This window comes from Cyprinodon variegatus, unplaced genomic scaffold, assembly GCF_000732505.1.
Source record: "Cyprinodon variegatus isolate N-32 unplaced genomic scaffold, C_variegatus-1.0 Scaffold229, whole genome shotgun sequence".
Lineage (NCBI taxonomy): Eukaryota > Metazoa > Chordata > Actinopteri > Cyprinodontiformes > Cyprinodontidae > Cyprinodon > Cyprinodon variegatus.
In genome coordinates this window covers 431498-452053 of record NW_015150682.1, presented here as the reverse complement: position 1 = coordinate 452053, position 20556 = coordinate 431498, and the positions used below count along the sequence as shown (strand labels likewise).

At 38.8% G+C, this 20556-nt stretch overlaps 1 protein-coding gene across 1 annotated transcript; it reads right to left on the bottom strand.

Moving 5' to 3' along the window:
* Positions 1-37: 37 nt before the first annotated feature.
* On the bottom strand, positions 38-19066 carry LOC107088795 (pyruvate kinase PKM-like). Its single transcript, XM_015381182.1, has 12 exons — positions 18954-19066; positions 15092-15256; positions 12025-12116; positions 11790-11921; positions 8623-8809; positions 8113-8386; positions 6938-7088; positions 6072-6224; positions 5806-5972; positions 1118-1184; positions 433-547; positions 38-359 (listed from the first exon to the last, which is right to left on the bottom strand). The coding sequence occupies exons 1-12, from the start codon at positions 18976-18978 to the stop codon at positions 253-255; spliced, it is 1635 nt and encodes a 544-aa protein (XP_015236668.1). The 5' UTR covers positions 18979-19066; the 3' UTR covers positions 38-252.
* Positions 19067-20556: the final 1490 nt, after the last annotated feature.

The window sequence follows — 20556 nt, the reverse complement described above, 5'->3', positions numbered from 1 at the left end:
GCTTCCTGAAATAAATAGAAGGACATCTGGAGCTTAGGCTTCAAGTTTTATTTGAAGGAGTTATTCAACATGCATAAGACCAGCTTCAGAGGTACATGTTTCATTATCATACAGCAAACAGGAGATAGTGCTTTTGTGACACAGCTCTCTGTGCTATTCTTTAGCTTTTCACTACATCATAATCAATTATTAAACCCAGAAAGCTTTCCCAGGGCCGATCGGGGGTCATATTTTAAGTCTGGTATGTAGTTGTCACTGGACGCTCACTGCCCTCATGATGTTGGTGTGACCGGACCCTGGGATCCAGCCCGTCACCACAATCACCATGTCACCCGTCTTAAAGAATCCTCTTGCTTTCCCTGCATTGAGCATAGAGAAAACTGTAAGAGTAACACATTATTCAAATTCAGGGATGGAGAAAAACGCACTGACCTATTTCCATGCCAAAGTTGACCCTGTTGTCAACATCATCAGCCCAGATAGGAGCAGGAAGAGGGTGGAAAAGAGCAGGAAATACTCCTCTTAACAGCTGGGACTGACGGGCCACCTGTGGAAAATAAAATAGCCATTTGAGGTCAACTTTGATATGTTTTTACTTCCAGTTACTGGATTTACAATTCATTTACAGAAACTTCACACCCATTTAAAACAAAATACTCTAATATCCTGTATTCCTGAGGTCATCACAAAACAATTTTGTGGCATAAGTTCAGCATTAAGTTATTTTTGTGTATGAAAAATGTAAATAATTCAAACCACAATGCTTTGTCTCTGTGATTTTACCTTCTCACATTATTCTTTTTGACAGCTTCCCTTTCATTGCAGATTTTTTCTGTTTAAGTTCCCTGTTTGGGAGGAATGAACTATGGCACTATGGTCTAGCAGAGCCTGTTTTCTTTCAGTTCTCTAAGTTTAGCTCACTTTTTTCTCCAAAGATTGCTTCTTAAATCTTCTCTTTCACATCCACGCTATGAATATTTACAACAGAATGTGATAGTAAAATAATGAGTGTATCACATATTACTCAGTGTTTTTATAAACAGATGACTCATCAATTATGCTGTAATTCAAAACAAATGCACAACTATTTATCTGAGAGTTTTGAACTGAACTCAACCTGAGGGCTTCTGGTGACGGCAATGATTGGGCAGCGAGGCCGGTACCTAGACAGAAGATGTGCAGACCTGCAAAAAAGGTGGATGCAAGGACAGAAAGAAATTTGTCACTAATAAAAAAGGTTTTCTTTTTTGTTGGTGATATGAATTTTTCCTTGCTATGGAGAGAGAAACATTTCACCTTATAATGTATTATCTAAAATCATGCAGTTTATATATTCTAATACAAAATACGCAAAGGCCCTTAGTTATCAAGTGATTGTCAGAATGTGGTGTTGTTGGAGTAGGAACCAAATGCAGAGAGAAGGTGATTCAAATGATATTTTGAAAAGAATCAGTTGCAGGGGTGTGAGAACTAAATAAAGTCACAAAACAGACATGAATGCAGACAGGGGGGAAAATGCATGCAAAATATGAAAAAAGGTGGGAAAAACAATAGAATCAAGAAAATTGAGAAAAGAACAGAGCTTATATAAGGGAAGGGTAAAAAAATGGAAAGCAAACCAGCTGTGGCAGAGGGAGGCCAGAGCTGCTAAAGGAGGAGGCCTAAATAACCAGAGCAAAAACAGCAATACAAGAAACCACATGAAAAATATCTAAAGACATAATCAAAATGTACACAGAGCACTATGCAAACACCCTATTAAACCTATAAGGAAGACACCTAACAGCAGATAAGCATGGGGTTTCATAAAGCGGGACAGATGGAACCAGTATTCAAAGCCAGACAGTCAGTAGGAAAGTTCAAAAAGTTTATTTAACTAAAAAGCTGTGGATCTGCGGATCGCAGCGGCTGCAGGAGGGGCGGGGCACAACCCATCACTGGCACTCTGGTTTAACAGTTCAGTCCATCCTCTCAGAGGAAAGCAGGATCCAGCCAATGGAGTACAAAACGAGATCCGGCGCTGAGCCGTCCAGAGCTTACTGATGCAGCAGCTCCAATGAGCAGGCAGGAAACCGATTCCAGTCAGGGATACGGATCAAACAGAACAGGAATCTGCAGCCCGATCAGGGGTTCGGATCCACACAAGGAACAGACACAGGAATCCAAGGTGCGTGAAGGCAGGTTCAGAGTTCCATGCGTCGAGCCACGAGCTCAGACAGAAACGTACAGATGCAGAGAGGCAGAATCCAAAAGAAGTCCAAAGATGGTTCAGACAAACAGGCCAGATGCTGAGAAGCTCTCATCACTGAGTAATGAATAAACTTGTCTGAAGATACTGGCTTGTGAATAATCTCCTCACTGGAAGAGGGACATGAACCTTGGACTAACTAAAACTAACTAAACAAACATACAGGCATGAAACATGAAACAAACAGAAAACAATGATCTGGCCCCGACAGCTGGGCTGAACCGTATATATAGCAGAGGGAGCAGGTGAATAAGATGAACAACAATTAGAAAGCGGTACGGGAATGGCAGGTGAATGAAATGAGTAATTAAGGTCAGCATCAGGGCAGATCATGACAGGGGGGAAATTAACTAAAGAAATCAATACCATAGGAACCTGCTAAACAGAAAAAAAAGAGAAAAGAGAAGCATCAAAATACACACAAAAATAAACACACACCTATAGATAATGGGAATGGGTTTAGTTTATCATCAGCAATTTTTCATCATGTGTCTCAGTTATCACTACAGGAGCCGAAAAATCTACCTGCAAACCTTCAATGGATCACTCTCCGCTCATGACGCTTTGATCTGCTGTCTGTTTTAAAGGCTGATGATGAATCACTTCCTCAATACTTTTGAATCAAACGTTCCTTTTTTCTTTGGTGCATAATAGTGAGTTAAAGTTTCGATGGTCGAGTATTGTCCTACTTACTGATTCCTTCTTTTTGTGTGTTTTTTTTATTCAGTTAATGTTACAGGTCAACATTTCTAAGCAATGTGAAGAAATAATTGCAGAAACTACCGTACTGATAACTGTCAACACATTTCTTTTTTTAGAACTTGAATAATTTTATTTCCACTCTTCTGAATATACAATTTTTTAGTATGAACGGCCAGTTTAAAGGCCATGCCAAAAGTATCTTAATCAGTTTTAAGCCAAGGCCTGTACTACAGTGTTCCAGAGGAGGGCATGATCATTGTACTGCTGTAAAACCAAAGTGGGCTAAGGCACTGGATGTCAAATTAAATGCTTGCCCTCCACCTTCAGGATTTGTCTACAGAGCCAACAGGTCTGCTGACGATGCTGTCAACTTGGCCCTTCACTACATTCTCCAGCACCTGGATTCCACAGGTACCTACCCCAGGATGTATTTGTGGATTTCAGCTCTGCCTTCAATACAATAATCCCAGCTCTGCTTCAGGAGAAGCTCTCCCATCTGAGTTTGCCTGACTCCACCTGCAGGTGGATCACAGACTTCCTGTCGGACAGGAAGCAGCTTGGGAAGCTGGGAAAAAGTGTCTCTGACTCACAGCTCATCAGCACTGGTTCCCCCCAGGGTTGTGTTCTTTCTCCTCTGCTCTTCTCCCTGTAAACCAACAGCCGCATCTCCGGTCATCAGTCTGTCAAGCTTCTGAAGTTCTCAGATGACACTGCTCTCATCTGACTTATCTCTAATGAGGACAAGTGCATGCGGGAGGTTGACCATCTGGCGACCTGGTGCAGGGAGAACAATCTGGAGCTCAACGCTCTAAAAACAGTGGAGATGGTTGTTGGACTTCAGGAAGAACTCAGCCTCAGCAAGCCCCATCATCGTCTGAGACTCCACAATTGACACGGTGGAGTCTTTCCGCTTCCTGGGAACTATAATCTAACAGGACCTAAAGTGGGAGCTGAACATCAACTCCCTCACCAAGACAGCCCAGCAGATGATGTATATGTCAAGGACAATGATGGTGCACTTCTACTCCTCCATCATTGAATCCTTCCTCACCTCCTCCATCACCATCTGGTACGCTGGTGCCACCGCAGATTACAAGGGCAGACTGCAGCGTGTGATCAGGTCTGCAGATAAGGTGATTGGCTGCAATCGTACATCTCTCCAGGATCTGCACACCGCAGGAAAGATTGTGACTGATCTCTCTCATGTTTTCTGGAATGATAGCGACTTCTTCTTGTACCACTGTTTGAAGAAGGTGTCTTCCAGAAACTGGCAGTAAGTCTGGGAGTTGATCTTGACTCCATCATTAACCCGAAAAGGTCCCACAAGCTCATCTTTGATGATACCAGCCCATACCAGTACCCCACCTCCACCATGCTGGCATCTGAGTCGATAAGGAACTTGCTGCCCTTTACTGATCCAGCCTCGTGCCCATCCATCTGGGCCATCAAGACTCACTCTCATTTCATCAGACCAAAACACCTTGAAGAAATCTGTCTTCAGACATTTCTTGGCCCAATCTAGACGTTTTGTCTTGTGTGTCTTGTTCAAAGGTGGCCTTTTTTCATCTTTTCTTACCTTGGCCAGGTCCCTAAGAATTGAGCACCTTGTGCTTCTTGGCACTCCAGACATGTTGCAGCTCTGAAATATGGCACAACTAGTGACTAATGGCTTCCTGGCAGCTTCACGCTTGATGCTTCTTAATTCATGGGGAGTTATTTTGATTCTTATTTTTTCAACATGCTTCTTGCGCCCCTGTTGGCTATTTACCCTGAACCGCTTGATTGTACAATTTCCAAACTGCTGCACCCCTCTAAAAAGACATCTGACAATTTTTTACTCTGTCTGTCTGTCAAATCTCTTTTCTGACCCATTTTGCCAAAGGAAAGGAAGTTGCCTAATAATAAAGCACATATAAAAGGTGTTGATGTCATTAGGCCACATCCCTTCTCATTACAGAGATGCACACCACCTGATTTACTTAATTGGTAATTGGCTTTCAAGCCTATACAGCTTGGAGTAGGACAACATGTATGAAAAGGATGATGTGGTCAAAATACTAATTTTCCTAATAATTCTGCACATAGTGTATCAATGCTACAAGCTGGGCTCCCGTCTTGGAATATACTGCCTATGTAAGTTAAGAGATGACACACCGTCATTGGCCTGGTCATGTGACCTGGATGAACGTAAAGCTTTTTGGCCGCAGGCTCTCATATAGTCAAGGAGCTAAGGCAGGAGGAAAATTGTCTGTTTTCTTTCATTATATTGAATGTCTTGTCTCTGCAGTGGGTTTTATAGGTTTCTGCTTTTTACACTCATAACCAATGTTATGCTCTTTGATGTTACCACACCAAAAAATTATCAGTCCACTTAATATGTTTTACATTGCAAAGTAGTAGAAATTAAAAGGAGTTGAGGTAGCACTGAATACTGTGCTACCACACTGAACATTATACCACCGAGATGGCCCTAGCTTCAAGTACTAGCCTGTACTCCAGGTTTGTATGGGTTTTCTGTGGGTACTCTGCATTAAACCCACAAAATTTCACTTTTAGCTTATTTGGTCTCAATGCCCTTAATTTAGATTTTAACTGTGTATTTTTATGTCCTGTGTTTCCCTGTGATAACCTGTCAACCTTTCTGGTGGAGTGTAGACCTACCTCACCTCTCCCCTACTGTCTGCTGGAGACCAGCAGATCAATGATCTGATGTCAGATCCTGGCTATTTAGGTTAGGGTTATTATAGGAATCTTCTGCTATACACAGAGTGAAGGTAATACAAGAAAATAGAAAGTAAGCTTATATTTACAGAGTTGTAAAGAAAACCTTATATGCATGTTGATTGATTGTTTACCTGCCACTGGTGGTGAGGACTATAATTGCCCCAGCACAGCATTTAAAGGATGATTCTACAGCTCCAATTGCAGTGACTTCTGTGGGGTCAGAGGACAGAGGGGTGAGCCGACGCAGCTCCTCGAACAGCTGGTGGTGGTAGATGGCAGCCTCAGCTTCCCTGCAGATCTGACATAAAATAAGGGTGAACAGCAAACCGAAAAGAAACAAGTATTATTAGGGGTTTGAATTCAAATGTAACAAAATTGACCATATTTGCACACATACAGAGTGCATCATTCCCACTGCCTCTACAGGAAAGAGTCCCTTGGCGGTCTCCCCAGATAACATCACACAGTCGGCTCCGTCGAGCACAGCGTTGGCCACGTCACTGCTCTCTGCTCGGGTCGGGCGCGGGTGAGAAACCATGCTTTCCAGCATCTAAAAATACAAAAATAACATCCATTTCGCACCTTTAAAGGGACTAAATCACTGCATAAATCTAAGGCCTTTGACCTTTAAACCTAAATGTTTTTCAAAAATAAAAAAGAATGAAGAGATAATGTAAAATAATCAAGAGAGAAAGTGAAGGCTTTGTAGATGGATAGTACAACAGTGAAGGGGAACTAAAAAAAAAATCAATGAAGCAGAAACAGCTAAATATGAATGACCAAGATCATTGTTAGCGAATGGGACACTGAACAATGTATGAGTCGATAAGAGAGGCGGGCAGTTGGCAAATAAGTTAGCTGGTAGGATCGCCTAAGAGAGAGTGGGTATTTTATACAGTTAGAGAGCTGCAGATAATGCTGATTAGTGTGTTGGTGTGTGGGTGCTGTTTCTGTGCTCAGGTCTCGAGTAGCAACCTGCTATAATGCCGTCACTGCGAGTCAAGAGCAGCAGCATAAACAAGATGCAGCACAATGACTCAACATGGCTGCAGGAGTGTGCAAGCATGTGTGGTTCTGACAGGGCTTCTGTGAGAAATTACATATGGGTGTTTTATCCTGGAGTGAGTGGTTAATCAGCATCTTTAGGTTCTTATTGTGGGTTTACATAGACTTATTTGACATTAGACTAGCTAAACATGCAGTTACAAGTCAACATTTTTACCACTTCAGCATCATTTCACAAGACTACAAGTGTGCTCTAACCTGTGTGGCACAAATGACTGGCTTTCCTGCAGAGTTGCAGCGCCCAATCATCATCTTCTGGGCAATGAAGACCTTCTCAGCAGGGATCTCAATCCCCAGGTCGCCCCTAGCAACCATTACACCATCACTCTCAGCCAGGATCTCCTCAAAGCTGACACAAAATTAGGAGCAATTAGGAGGTTGCATATTTTAAAACACTATCAAATAAAATATTTTTAAATGTAACCTTAACTATTTAATTTTGTTTTGTGAATTAAATATTAAAAAAGATAATCAGATCCTTAAATTAAATAGAAAAATAATCAAACTCAATAATTGTTTATGTTTAAACATTAAAAATACAATTCAAAATCAGGAAAAGAGAAATTATTATCTTAGATTTATTCAGTTTTGACAAAAAAAAAAGATTTCTCAGTCTATTTACAAAAAAGATTATACTTATTTGATTTTATTTTTTTTAAACTTAATTCTACATACCAGTCTACAATACCAGTGAACCAATAAAAATAAAATTCATTTCTAAAAATAAAATGAATAATAGTAGATGACTTAACAAAATCCAGAATCAAGTAAAATAACAAGAAAAAAAGGATCTTAATTAGGTTAAGAAGTACAAAAACTATGAAGACTAAGTTAATTAGTATTAGTAAAATTTGAGGTTGTTTGACATTTAGATATATATGTGAATTTATTAATTCAAACTAAATGAAAACCATTCTGAGGAGAAAAGTGGTGATGACGTTTCAGATACAGATCCTGCTACACACACTCATCATTTTGTGAAATTAAATTTTCAGGATCCAATCTGTAAAAATCACTTAAATATTAACCTGGTGTTTAATACTGTTAGCAGCCAGCGAGCAGCTTCAGAGGAGCATCAGATGAGTAATGGAGGCAGAGGAGCTGGAACATAAACTGTGTCTGATATTTTATATTGTAGCAATAACTTACAAAGACAACCACAGCGCTCGCTCATCAAACGTGTCTAGTTCATAGCTGACAAATGATCCTGGCTTCCAGGTGGCGGTCTGAAGGAGGGGCCAGACCACCAGCAACTTTAGATTTATGAGAGTTGTCAAAATCTAATTATGGGATATGCTGCCTGCAGATTCTGCAGGGCTGAAAAGTGTTGCCTACTAACATTTTTATTCTGGAGCTTATTTCCAAAAACTCACTTCTGAACCCCTTGTCTGCTCTCCACCTTGCTGATCACTTTGATATGTCGACCATGAGCCCCCAGAGCACGTCTAACGTCCTTCACATCCTGGGCTGAACGGATGAAGCTAGCGAACACAATGTCCACACCGTGGGAGACACCGAACTTCAGGTCAGCCTCGTCCTGCTCGCTGACCGCCTGCAGGCCTATCAGGTCGCAGCTGGGCAGGTTGACACCTTTACGGCTGCAGAGGACTCCACCGGCCTCCACCACTGTATCCACCCACTCAGAGCCTGCAGGGGGAGGGATGCACCATTATATGGAGTGTATAGAAGAACATTAACACATATTGTAACTAAGAAGATGGAGAGGCTGGAGGCCAATAAATATCAGTAACATATAGTTATATTCTGAATATACAACCACCAAAACTAAAAAAAAAAAAAACATCATAAAAGTCAGATTCTTACAAAGCTTATATTTTCTGCATGCATTTGGATTGTGTAACCTATGAAAGTATGCTTATTACCTATTTCCAATACCCTGAGTGCAAGCAGGCCATCATCGATGTAAATCCTTTTTCCCTTTTCCAGAACTTTAGGCAAGTTCGGATAGTCCACCCAGATTACCTTCCCGTCTGTCTTGTCTTTGTCACTCTCTGCAGTCACCACTCGCACATGGCTGCCCTTCACCAGCTCCACCTCTTCCTCCACTTTCTAAACCACAGATATAAAAAAACAAAGACACGCTGTCAGGAAGAGACACACTGAAATAAGAAGAGCTTTCTGGCAATACATTTGTCCTTGTACACCTACAGATGAAAGAGAGTTATCCAAAGCCTCTGGATGATAAAAAGCAAAATGAAAGCTCCACTTTTCGGTAAAACTAATATTTTTCTTAGTGTCATCATGGTGTCACTTGTAATATTTGTTCCACAGAATCTGCATTTAGATTGAGTTGACGCCTGCTTTTATCGAGCTCACACCCTGTCAGGAACATGTCTTTATAATGAGTGATTTAAAAGCTGCCATGCTCTGATAAAACTTGCTTTACAATATGATGCGAGTGGCACTGACTCACAAAGCTCCAGGAGCAAAAACAACCCTTTAGAGGTACATCCATATAATTCCTGTCAAAGCTGTTTGTATCTTCAATGACATAGAAAACGGTGTTAAACTGAATCTTCAGCAACATTAATATTGAAAACTACTTTATAAATATGTGATTGATACGGATGTATGGTTGTGCCATGACAAAACAAATAAACAGGCAAAGTCTTCTTAGGCTGTCCACCAACTGGCTGGTAAAATCTCATGTAGGTTTTATACTGCCGCTTTTTTAATTTCCTGTGCTGCTGTGCTAACACTACCTAAATAACATGCAGACATTCCCATTTTTAAACGTGTTGTTCCTCATCTTACCTTCCCTTTATCATTTTCTTTTGAGGATGAATACAACCCTCTCAACGGATGTTTGTTTAAAGTTACTGTTGTTTAAAATTGCTGTTTCTTTTAGCAACTACAAGAGTATGAGTCCCAGCAAAACTACTACTAAAGTATTAAGCAGTGAACTTGGCCATTCGGTGTTTTTACTAAATATTGCTGATGACTTTTTCAAGCATATATATGGAGTCAGAGGTAAGCATTTTAATGTTTCATCTCTTCATTTTTTCAAGCATCTTTTAATGTGTAAAAGGAGAGGGAGACATACCAATTCAAGTTTTTAATTTGTTTTTCACATCGCAGCCACAAACTTCAATGTATTGTCTTGGGATTTTATGTTGTAGACAAGCAATGAATGCAATTAATGAAATTTATACTGAGACTTTGTATTTAGTTAATCGACATATTGAACTTTATTTGTAAAGTGTTTTACACACCCATGAATGTATCAGTGTTGCAAAGACCCATAAAAAAAGAAATAAAAAACATGAAATAAGCAATAACATTCAGCATTTACAGTAAAATATAGCATAGGAGCACTTAAAACAGTTCAAATCAAGAAAATGTATAAAAATATGTGTATATATTACTAAAACCAGACTGATGCTTCTGCTTAAATGAATTTAAAAAAAACAATAAATGAGTCTTCCAAAGAAGTGTCATGCCATAAGCTTTTATATAAACTTTGAGCATTGGTGGAAAAATGCAAAATGCTTTTCTCTGCTCTCCAACCCCTGCATAACCCTCCCACAGAGACAAATCACAGGGAAGTGACACCCTTCTGGCTTTGCTTAGCATGAACGTATTGCAATCCTCACACACACCGTCTTCACCCATGGGACCCCAGAGAGACCACTTCAGGAGAAAAAAAAATCCTAAGTGGGATTCACTGCAGGCCAGACTTAAGTTAAGTGGAACTGCTGCCTAATCCCAGAAACATATTGCTCTAAATCAGATCGTTAGCAATATTTATCTCTGAATTTACAGGAGTAACTTGGAGGTATGAGACTGATGAACCATGGGCATCTATAAAAGGACACATTTAGCCTCCTGGCTAGACCATCCGGCTACAGATGTGTTTTTCATGAATTCTGATCATATCATGTGTTTACTGTTGTCTAAGGCAGGCTAATCATCTTTAATAGAATTGATTACTCCAAAGGTCTTCCTAAAAAGTCAGTCAGACAGCTACAGCTGATCCAAAATGTTGCTGCCCACATACTCACTAGGGGAGTGTTGGCCTAGTGGTTAGAGCAGTGCGCTTGTGCTCTGTGAAGGTTGCAAGTACCCGCTTCGATCCCCACAGCTTGCACTCTGGGTTCCTGAGCAAGACCCCTAACCCCACACTGCTCCCCGAGCGACCCACAATGGCAGCCATCTGCTCCCCAAGGTGATGGGTTAAATGCAGAGGTAAATCTCTCCAGTGTGAGATCAATAAAGGTCAATTATTATTATTACTAACACTAAGAATGTGGAGAACATCAGCCCAATCCTCACACTGGCTCTCTGTATCTCAGAAAATGTTAGTCTATAAATCACTGAAGCTGAAATACATGTCAAACTTGTTGTTAGTGAAACAACAGGCCTTTTTGTTTAGATCTACTCAGCAAACCCAGAACCAAAAAGGCAGAAGCGACGTTTAGTTCTTATGCTTCACTAATCTGGAACAAATTCCAGAAAAGGTTACAAGTGCTGAAAACTTAAGTTGGCTTAAAAAAAAAAAAAAATGACATTTGTTTGGAGTAGCCTTTGACTGTGCTGCCATAAAATCCTAATATAGTAGGTATGTATTTTGAAGCTGAAACCTAAGAGATTGCAAAAACTATAGGGAAAATAAATACTGTACCTGCGTAAGCAATGTGCACGTTGTTCAAACACTAAGCACAAAAAAAGAAACACAAAAGGAAGCAAAGGGAAAAGCAATAAGTGGAGTTTAATGTTTGGGGGAAACTTTCAGTGATTTACGAGACACAAGAAGTGGGAATCACTTGTCGTGCAGTGCGGTTTGTAAGCTAATTAAGCCATGAAGACTCTGCTAACACCTTTGAGGTATTTGTTCAGCACTAAAACACAAACAACAACACAATACAATGATGATGAAAATACAAAGCAGCTCACACCTACAGTTGTTTTTTATTTATCAGAAATGAAAACCTGGAAAAAAAACACAATTATGTTCAGCACAAAGGAATTGATGTTTTCTGCACCTCTTTGTTAACAGTGTTTGTTTGACAGAGAAGCACGATAGACTCACCCCTTTAACCAATCCAGTGCGGATCTCAGGGCCTTTCGTATCCAAAGCGATGGCCACGGGTCGATAGTACAAAGGGTCAGAGGTTATGGTTTCCACCGCCTCCCTGATGTTTTTAATGGTCTGGCTGTGGTACTGAAAAGAAGAGAAGGAGAGTAATTCATGAGTGAGTGAAATCCAGAATCACAGAGAGTGGGTGAGGTGAGAAGGAGAGCGTTTTTCATTTAACTAGACGTACTTCATGGGATCCATGAGAGAAATTTAGGCGAGCAATATTCATCCCCGCTTTGACCATCTCCTGGAGCCTGGGAATGGATCGAGAGGCAGGACCTGTGGGAAAGAAAAACAGATTAAAGAAAATAAGATAATCAGATAATTAAGGCAACATGATAATCATCAATCAAATTAAACAGACTTTTTAATATAGTTTATTAGACCCTCAGATGGATGGATGGATGGATGGATGGATGGATGGATGGATGGATGGATGGATGGATGGATGGATGGATGGATGGATGGATGGATGGATGNTAGATAGATAGATAGATAGATAGATAGATAGATAGATAGATAGATAGATAGATAGATAGATAGATAGATAGATAGATAGATAGATAGATAGATTAGTTTTATCCTTTATCTTGGCCATTTTCCCTCAGTTGCTCAGTTACCTGTTTCCACAGATTTTATTCTCTCCTTTTTGGACATTTTTGTTGACAACGTGGTTTGTTCATTTCTGCTCCTTTCGTAAGTCAGGCTGTCCTAATAAATATTCCCCTCTCTCCTTCCTGATTTTGGGTCCACCACACCTTAACAACTTTAAAAGTACAGTATAAGCACTTATTTACTAGAGTTGTATCATCTCTAAATTTAAAAACATTTTCAAAGATTCAAAGACTAAATTTTAATTAAATTTTTTTTGTTTCCTTATCGAAAAGCATCGCTTTAATATGACTCTATGTTATGTTACTCAGTAATAAGGTATGAATCTAACACTTGTGTTCTAGTTAAGTGCTCACATTGGTTTTCTCTGGTTTCTCTGTTATCCTCCCACAGTTCAAACACAACCTTGTCACAGTAAATAAGAACTCTAAATTAGCTGTGGGTGTGAATAACTGTCTGTGCTGTTTCTTTAGCTGCTGTGACTCTATGATTGTTTAAAGCAGAACTAGTCTTTAACTGTTTGGATCTCTTATTCTAACAGGATGGTTCCAGAAAGGTTCAGGAGTGGAGTCACACCTTGACCATGACTCTTATCTCTGGATAAGTTTACCTAAATTTGCACATTCACCCCAATTTCCCCTGCCATCTAATCCCTAATCAACTACCGTAAGTACTTCACCTCTGCCTATTTTCTTCTGCTCCACTTCCTAGATTTTCATTATAAATTTCTCTGGTTAAGCTTGTTCTTCTCAATTCAACTATATTTAGTTGAAATTAAAAATATTAGAACTGAAGCCAGATAACCTATAATTCTGCACACTGCCTTTATTTTCATTTCTTTTTGTTTTGTTTTTATATTTCTTGGCTTCAGGCATGCAAAGGATATGATTAGAGAACTTCTAACTCATATTGTGTTGGAAAGTTATAATATAAACCTTTTTAACTGTAGACATTTCTTATTCATAAATGAACTTTTCACTCAAAACTGTAAAGAAAACAACAAACCCAAGTCTAACTCACTCAGTTTCAAACAGCCAAATAAATCACATTTATTTAATTACAGCCCTGATTCATTCAGAAACAAATCTGTCCAATGCAATTTTCTTCTTTATTGATCTCATTTTTCATCCCTTGCCTTCATTCAACCACTCTCTCCAATTCCTCCCTGTTTTACTCCAGTAGGGGAAGGTCCTAATTTGAGGATTATCATGACTGATTAAAGCTGTATGCTTCACAATGAGGAGGCACAGTTTTGGTTGTTTTAGAGTTAATTTCTGGCCTAGGCAGATAGCAAGCGTTTCCACAGACTTTCTTTATCATTCACTGTTGATGCCCTCCTTACATATGTGGAATTTAATAATGTCCCATCTCCACCCCTGGACCCTAATTGGGCTATGTGTTGCTTTTGTACTATCTGTAAGATAACTAAACCTAACCCTATGTAAATGGAGGATGCACTGTCTGTAATTAACCTAAAGTATTTTAGGGTCTGATTTACCAGACTAACATTTTTAGACAAGGATATTTATACTTTGTGCTTTTAAGTAATCTACCAGGACGTTTGTAGTAATAAGTTACCATATATCTACAATATCCACTTGTTTGTTGTTGTTGCTTTTTTCTATTCTTGGTTTCTGTCCTTACTTCAAATATGACCTCTGTCTGCCCCTTTTACACAGTTAAAGTTTTTATAAGCAAAATGCAATTCAAGTCTGGCAGTGATGCAGTGATCATAGGCGTTAATGTTATATTAATCTCTGACATGTAATGCTTTATCTAAACCATTGCTCCTTCCTAAATACAACTTGAAGACTTGTTTAAAGAAAGACCAGATTTAGTATGTTTTAATGTTAATTATGAGGCCGAAACAGAAACTTTGTTTTCATTAGAATCTTGCAAAGGATATTGAGGTAAATCAATATGGCAGGATGTTGATTGACTAGCAAAACTTTATCCAGATGTATTGGTTTCCAAACATTTATGCATTGGCACACTGACATTCTAATAGGTTGAGGCAATTTTTGAAGCCTGTCTCAACTATTTGATTTATTCCTCTTGTTAAAACATCTAACTGTGTCCAGAGTTCAACCAGACAGCTTTAAATTTGAAGGTAAGTTCAGTCATTTTTAATTAAACCTCCATCTGTACACTTCTTGCATTGCACAATGCTACTGCCAGACAATCAAATCTACCGCCTACTTGCATAACTGTAAAGACAGTGTTCGTCATACAGGACAATATCTTGTCAGCTTGAAATGATAAAGATTACGTTGAATGTTGGATTAACATTCCAAATGTTGGAATTGAGCAAATCTATTATGTTTCTATAAATTAATTCACATTTAGACCATATTTCCTGTTGTATACAACTGTAATTTTTAATTACAACGATAAGAAAATGAGGCTAGATTTGGTAATTAAATGTTTTTTCTATATCTGATCCTTACTGGTTATTTTAGATGATACAGAAATAAAATTACTACCATAAAATAAACCTTCATCAGAGAGTAAAGTTGCCTTTTTACTGTTCTTCTCATTTTCTGAGCACATGAATGATTTTAGAAATGAAGATCAAACTGGCAGGGCCAGAAAACAAACTTTAAAAATCCAACCCCTCCCTCTGAGCTGGTTATGACACCCACCGATTGTGCAGATTATGCTGGTGTTGCGGGCTGTGATTGGCTCCTGATCGATGTCCAGCAGGCAGAGATGCTCCAGGAAGGTGTCAGCCATGCTGGCATCCAGCTGCTGGCGCTGAATGAAAGAGTCCGGCATTGTCATCACATCTGAGTAGCGCCTGATGACAGCTGAAATAACAGGAAGAACATTGTTAGAGGGGACGTTAATTGTGAAACTCTGCTGCCAAACCTAGCTGTGAAAATGAACGAAGGGTAAAATATAACAGCTCTATCAGTGATTACTAAGAATGATACATTTCTCATTTTCAGTCAGACGCTGGCCTGACATTAACAACCACCTGCAGGGGCCACTCAGGATCACATGCTGACATTCAGCTGTGTTTGTAGCAGGTAATAATAGGAGCATCACAGTGCTCTGCAGACGTTCTTTGAAAATTGAGAATACTTTGGTAATTAGCAGGGGGAGAAAGTCATTCAAAGCAGATTTTTTTCTCTACTAAAGGTTTTTACAACATCTTTATCAGTTGCAAATAAATGTTTACCTCTTCAACTGAGCAAAACATCAACCGGATACAATAAAATGCTCAGAAATGATATGGTGGATTTTGCTTGAAAGAGTCTCATAAACATGGTGATCAAACTCAAACTTTCAGATACAGTAGTTCACTCTAAAAGTAAAATCGTGGCTTAAGGTGTTGGCACCCCTGTAAATAAAATATTCTGCCAAAAATTCATTGTAATTACAGGTTTTGTTCTGCACATGTTTTCTTTCCTTTTATTTGTTTTGTAAAAACTTTAAAGTAGAGGAAAAGGCTTAGTTTAACACACATCTTTGAGTTCTCTCAGTATCTCTGCTATGGAGGTTTGTTAGTTGGTCAGCAAGATTACAGAAAAATTCATGGACGAATTGTTCTGAAATTTTTAACATAGGTGTGTCTGTGCCTGACTTAGACCCAGACCAAATTTTAGTGGCACTCTGGGTCCCAATATGGAGGCAGGTATTACTTTAAAGGATTCCTTAATGAGATAGAGAAATGAGCTGCTTTATTACGATTTTAAAAAGAAGCCATTTATTTTGACATACCCATTTTGAGTTTTGCTTAAACCATTTCAAATTTGTCTTTTTTTCTACATCTTTTGTGATCAATAGAAAAAGTAGGTTGCAAAGATCCTGCAAGAATCTATACAATAAATCTATCCCACCAAATATTTTTCAATTATATTGAAGTTTTTGTCTTAATATAATCAAACATGACAAGGCTTAAATTGTGTGAATACTTGTGCACATTTATGCACATTATTTCAAGGCTCACAGTTACTAATCATGTCAGGGTAATCTGACCATTCTAATAAGATAACTCTATGCACATAAACTTTAAAGAGAAGCACTTGCATCATATGGGTTCAAATTCTTCCATTCAAAGGATCCACTTTTTGTGGTGATAAATTTGATGTTGGGGAACCAGCTTTGCAACAAGCTAAAACGCATCAAAATATGTTTTAAAGTGGCTCAAAATATATATTTTTTCCTATGTGAATAACTGCTTTATTGTTGAAAGTGCAGCAAAACCATTTGTATTCATAGTCATTCATGGTTTCCTTCAACAGCGAGGCTCCATTCTCATTTTTCCTTCAGCAGGACCTGTTTTCTGTTTTCTTGAAGAAAAACCACTGGCAACCTTGCCGGGTGCCATTCATTCATTCAACTCCATCTTTTCCTAATAAAACAACGATATAATGCTGGGAAGTGAGAAATTACCCAAGATTTGATCAGCTGAAGTCTTTTATATTTAATTATTACTCGCTTTTAATTGTATTTAGTATAGTATTAATATTGTTGTAATAGTGAGAATGTATCACAGACATGTATAATAGCAAAAAAGACAGTTCCAGGCAGAAAAAAAAAGCAAATAGATAATACAGGTTTGGCATGTCAGAAAAGCGGCAGGGAGAAGCATAAGCTTATTTAACCCCGCCCCCTTCTCCCTTGTCTGATATCATAATATCTACATAAGGAACCTCCATGTTCAGTCCTTATTTCAAATTATTTGTTTCCAGACATTTTTAAGACCATCTCTTGTTATTTTATGAACAAAAATTGTGGCAGAAACCAGTAAGCGTGTGATTTCAGAAGTTAAAGGTCAACCAGAAGCCCTTTTCCAAGTAAAAGTTTCATGGTGCTAAGTGAAGGGTTAGGGAATAAAAGAGCAGAGGGACGTGTTGTGCTTCTAAAAACACTAAGGGAAGATAGGAATTATTTTTGCCTTTTCTTTGTTACACCATGTCAAAGTCCTCCACGTTCAAAGGACAGGCAGTCCTACATGAGGGCAAAGCCTGGCAAAACTAAAGGGGACTGCTGTCGAGGAGCATTGCAGGATAATATGAACCATCAAAGCTCCTCCATCCTGCAGGTTATGAATCTGTCACTTTTCTGTGTTTTTTCTTCCTCTCTTCGCCTCCCTGTGACCCAGTTCTGCCGCTCTGCTGCACAAATCATCACAGGTCCCACTGAGATCCTCCTCCCCTCCGACCCTTCCCCCTGCTTGTACACATGGAAACGCACGCACCTCGAAACACACACATTGATTCCTGTTCTTGGAAGGCTGGCTATAAATAAAGCACACCTTTAGGTCAAAGATAAAAGATCAACAAAAAAAGATTAACATCATGACTGACAAAGGAGGAGAACCTGTTGGTGAGAACGACCTCAGCATGCATGAAGGATTTGCTTAAAATGAAGAATAGACATTTTTGTGGCTTTAACCAGCATATAAACCGTAACACAGTGAGATGATAGATTACAGTAAAAAAAAAAAACTTGGCAGTAGAGTTTAACAGAACCATGATCAAGTATTCATACACCTATACCAGTTTGTCATATCATCAAAAACTTGCAGTGCACTTTACTGCATTCTTTAAACATTTTTATGTGTTTTGTAAAAGGCAACTGCAAGTTTTTAGATGTGTCTGTTGCACTTCTTCGCAACATCTCTCAGTCCCAGACCAAATGCATGGAAAGGGACTGCAAATAACAATTTTATATTCTTTGTACAGTTATATTTAACTCTGGACTTTGACTAAACCAAACATAGACTGATTTAAACAGCCTTCTATGTTTTGGGTCATCGTCCTTGTGGGAGGTGAACCTCTGCCTCATTCTAGAGGCCTCTGCAACCTGTTCCTGTTGTAGAAAGACAATCCCACAGGATGATGTTGCCGCCACCGTCTTCCACTGTGAGAATAGCCTATTCGGGCAAATGATGAGTAATAGTTTTAGTTGAGAAAATTGTCTTTTGCATGTTGGACATTCTTTCCCTGTATACCTCCGGTTACAAAATGAGACACTGGATGTCTCTCTTTTAATCAATAAAGGCCAGACTTGCATAGTAAATGTGATATGATCAGCTAAGCACATATGACCTTATTACCCCCATATTGATATTTTTTACAATGGCTGCCTGTGTTTTATTATCAGTGTTATTGTGTTTTTCTAATCTTTACATTTAACCTGAGTGATCTCTTGTTTCCACATAACTCTACAAAATCACTGAGGTCTGCCGAAAAAAAAAACTTGTTCTGCTCAATAGAACTTCAGTTTTAGACTAAACCCTGTTGAACTTTGTGTTTTTGGTAAATGAGCAAATGTTCTAGATTATGAATACTTTTTCTGACATAACCAAATGGAATAATGCTTTGTTTGCCAAATGCTGCACAGATACTGACCGTTAAACTCCCCATTATCTTGGAGAAATGTAAAAAATTAACCAAATGTGGCCTCTCATGTTTAAAAATTGTTGCTAAAGTAATATGAAGGTTGCCAATGCTGCGAATAACCAGCAGGTGAGGAAATCTTTGATCCACTTACCCATTTTCAGTAAACCATCCATCATTCAGCTCTAATCCTCTGACCCCTTTGATTTATTGCCTGTTTCTGCAGTTATTTTTATCCTTCTCCGTTCCAAAGTTGTGCACTTGTCTTTTCGAAGTCCCAAATCACTTGTATTAGCCTCTATCTTCCAGCTTTACTATCTGACCCCGGTCTGTTCTCCCCTCTCTCTCCTCCCACTATTTGCATTTGTCCTCAGTGGGTCAATAGATGCTAAAATTGGGAACGTTTTGTGTCAACATACCCATTATGGCACCAAGTCACCAAGTAACCCTAAAGCGGTAAATTAAAAAGCTGCTGTGGGCACTTAACCTCGCTCTAAATTTGGATTTTAATACCTCATAACTACTTTTTGGTGGGCAGGTGGGGGTGGGGTGTGGGGGTGTCACAACATGCTTTCTGGATTTGGCTGTTGACACAAATTTAACAAAGAACCTTTAGAACTTTTCTAGGAAGTAAATAGGAAAAGGGACAACATGAACGTTGTCACAGTTTTAAATTAAGTCGTTCCCCTGTTGAGATTTCCTTTTATAGAAGTGACAGGTGGTTTTGAAAGGAGAGACTGAGATGTTCCAAAATGACAAAGACATTTTTTTAAGTCATACAAAATCATCAGTTTTTATCCTACTTGAAAAACGTTATTCCAATACACCCAACCTCTATCTGACAGCAGCTGGTAACACAAAAGCTGTTCACAAGTGAGCTGCTTTTAGTTACAATGCTTTTAATCATAATGATTTGCCTAGCTTCAAAGCCCAGCTTTGTTTTTGTTTCTTTTCTCTAGTTTCTCCTGCTTCCTTCCATAATCCAATAACTCGACTTTTAGGTTAACTGATCTTTCTAAATTGCCATCAGTTGTGAGTTTGGTGCGCAAATAGTCTTGTGTCCTGGGTGATTCTTTGGTGGCTTGGCTACCTGTATAGGTGAAGCTCACCGATTGCCTAAATACTGCTGCCCCTAATGACCTTACTGGACAATCTGGTTCATGGAAGGATAGATGTATTCAGAAACACCCAGGAACACCAGCGCCTATAAATCTGTAAGGTTTAGATTTTCTTACTGTACTAATTTCATTTTCTTTGTCAAGAAATAAATTATTTGCTAATTAAATAAGGGCTGAATTATTAAGCAAATTAATTAAAAACCTAATAGTGTATATATTTGTGTTAGACAAGTACAAATGATGGAACTTGAGGAGTTTAGGTTAAGGAGCCCCGTTTTAAAGTATGATTAAAATACTTTGATGGATGGACTACAATTGTTTCCCTACTTAAACAGATCTGAAAATTACTTTAATGAATTTGGTACAAATTGCATTGACCCAGGCCTTAGTTCTCTACACAGGTGTCCTGGATTTAAATCCTGTCCCAGAGACCTTTGCTGTATCAGATCCCCAATTCTCTTTTATTTTTTTCTCTTGCTTATTGTCTAGCAGCTCTCCAAACAAAGGCCGCAACAGCATCCTGTTATATTTTAAAATATTTGTAGTATTTTTGAATCTATTTTCTATTTGCTGCAGCTGTATAACAATAATAATTATTTAAAGTGTAAAAAAAATTGAAAATGACAATTAGCAAACAAA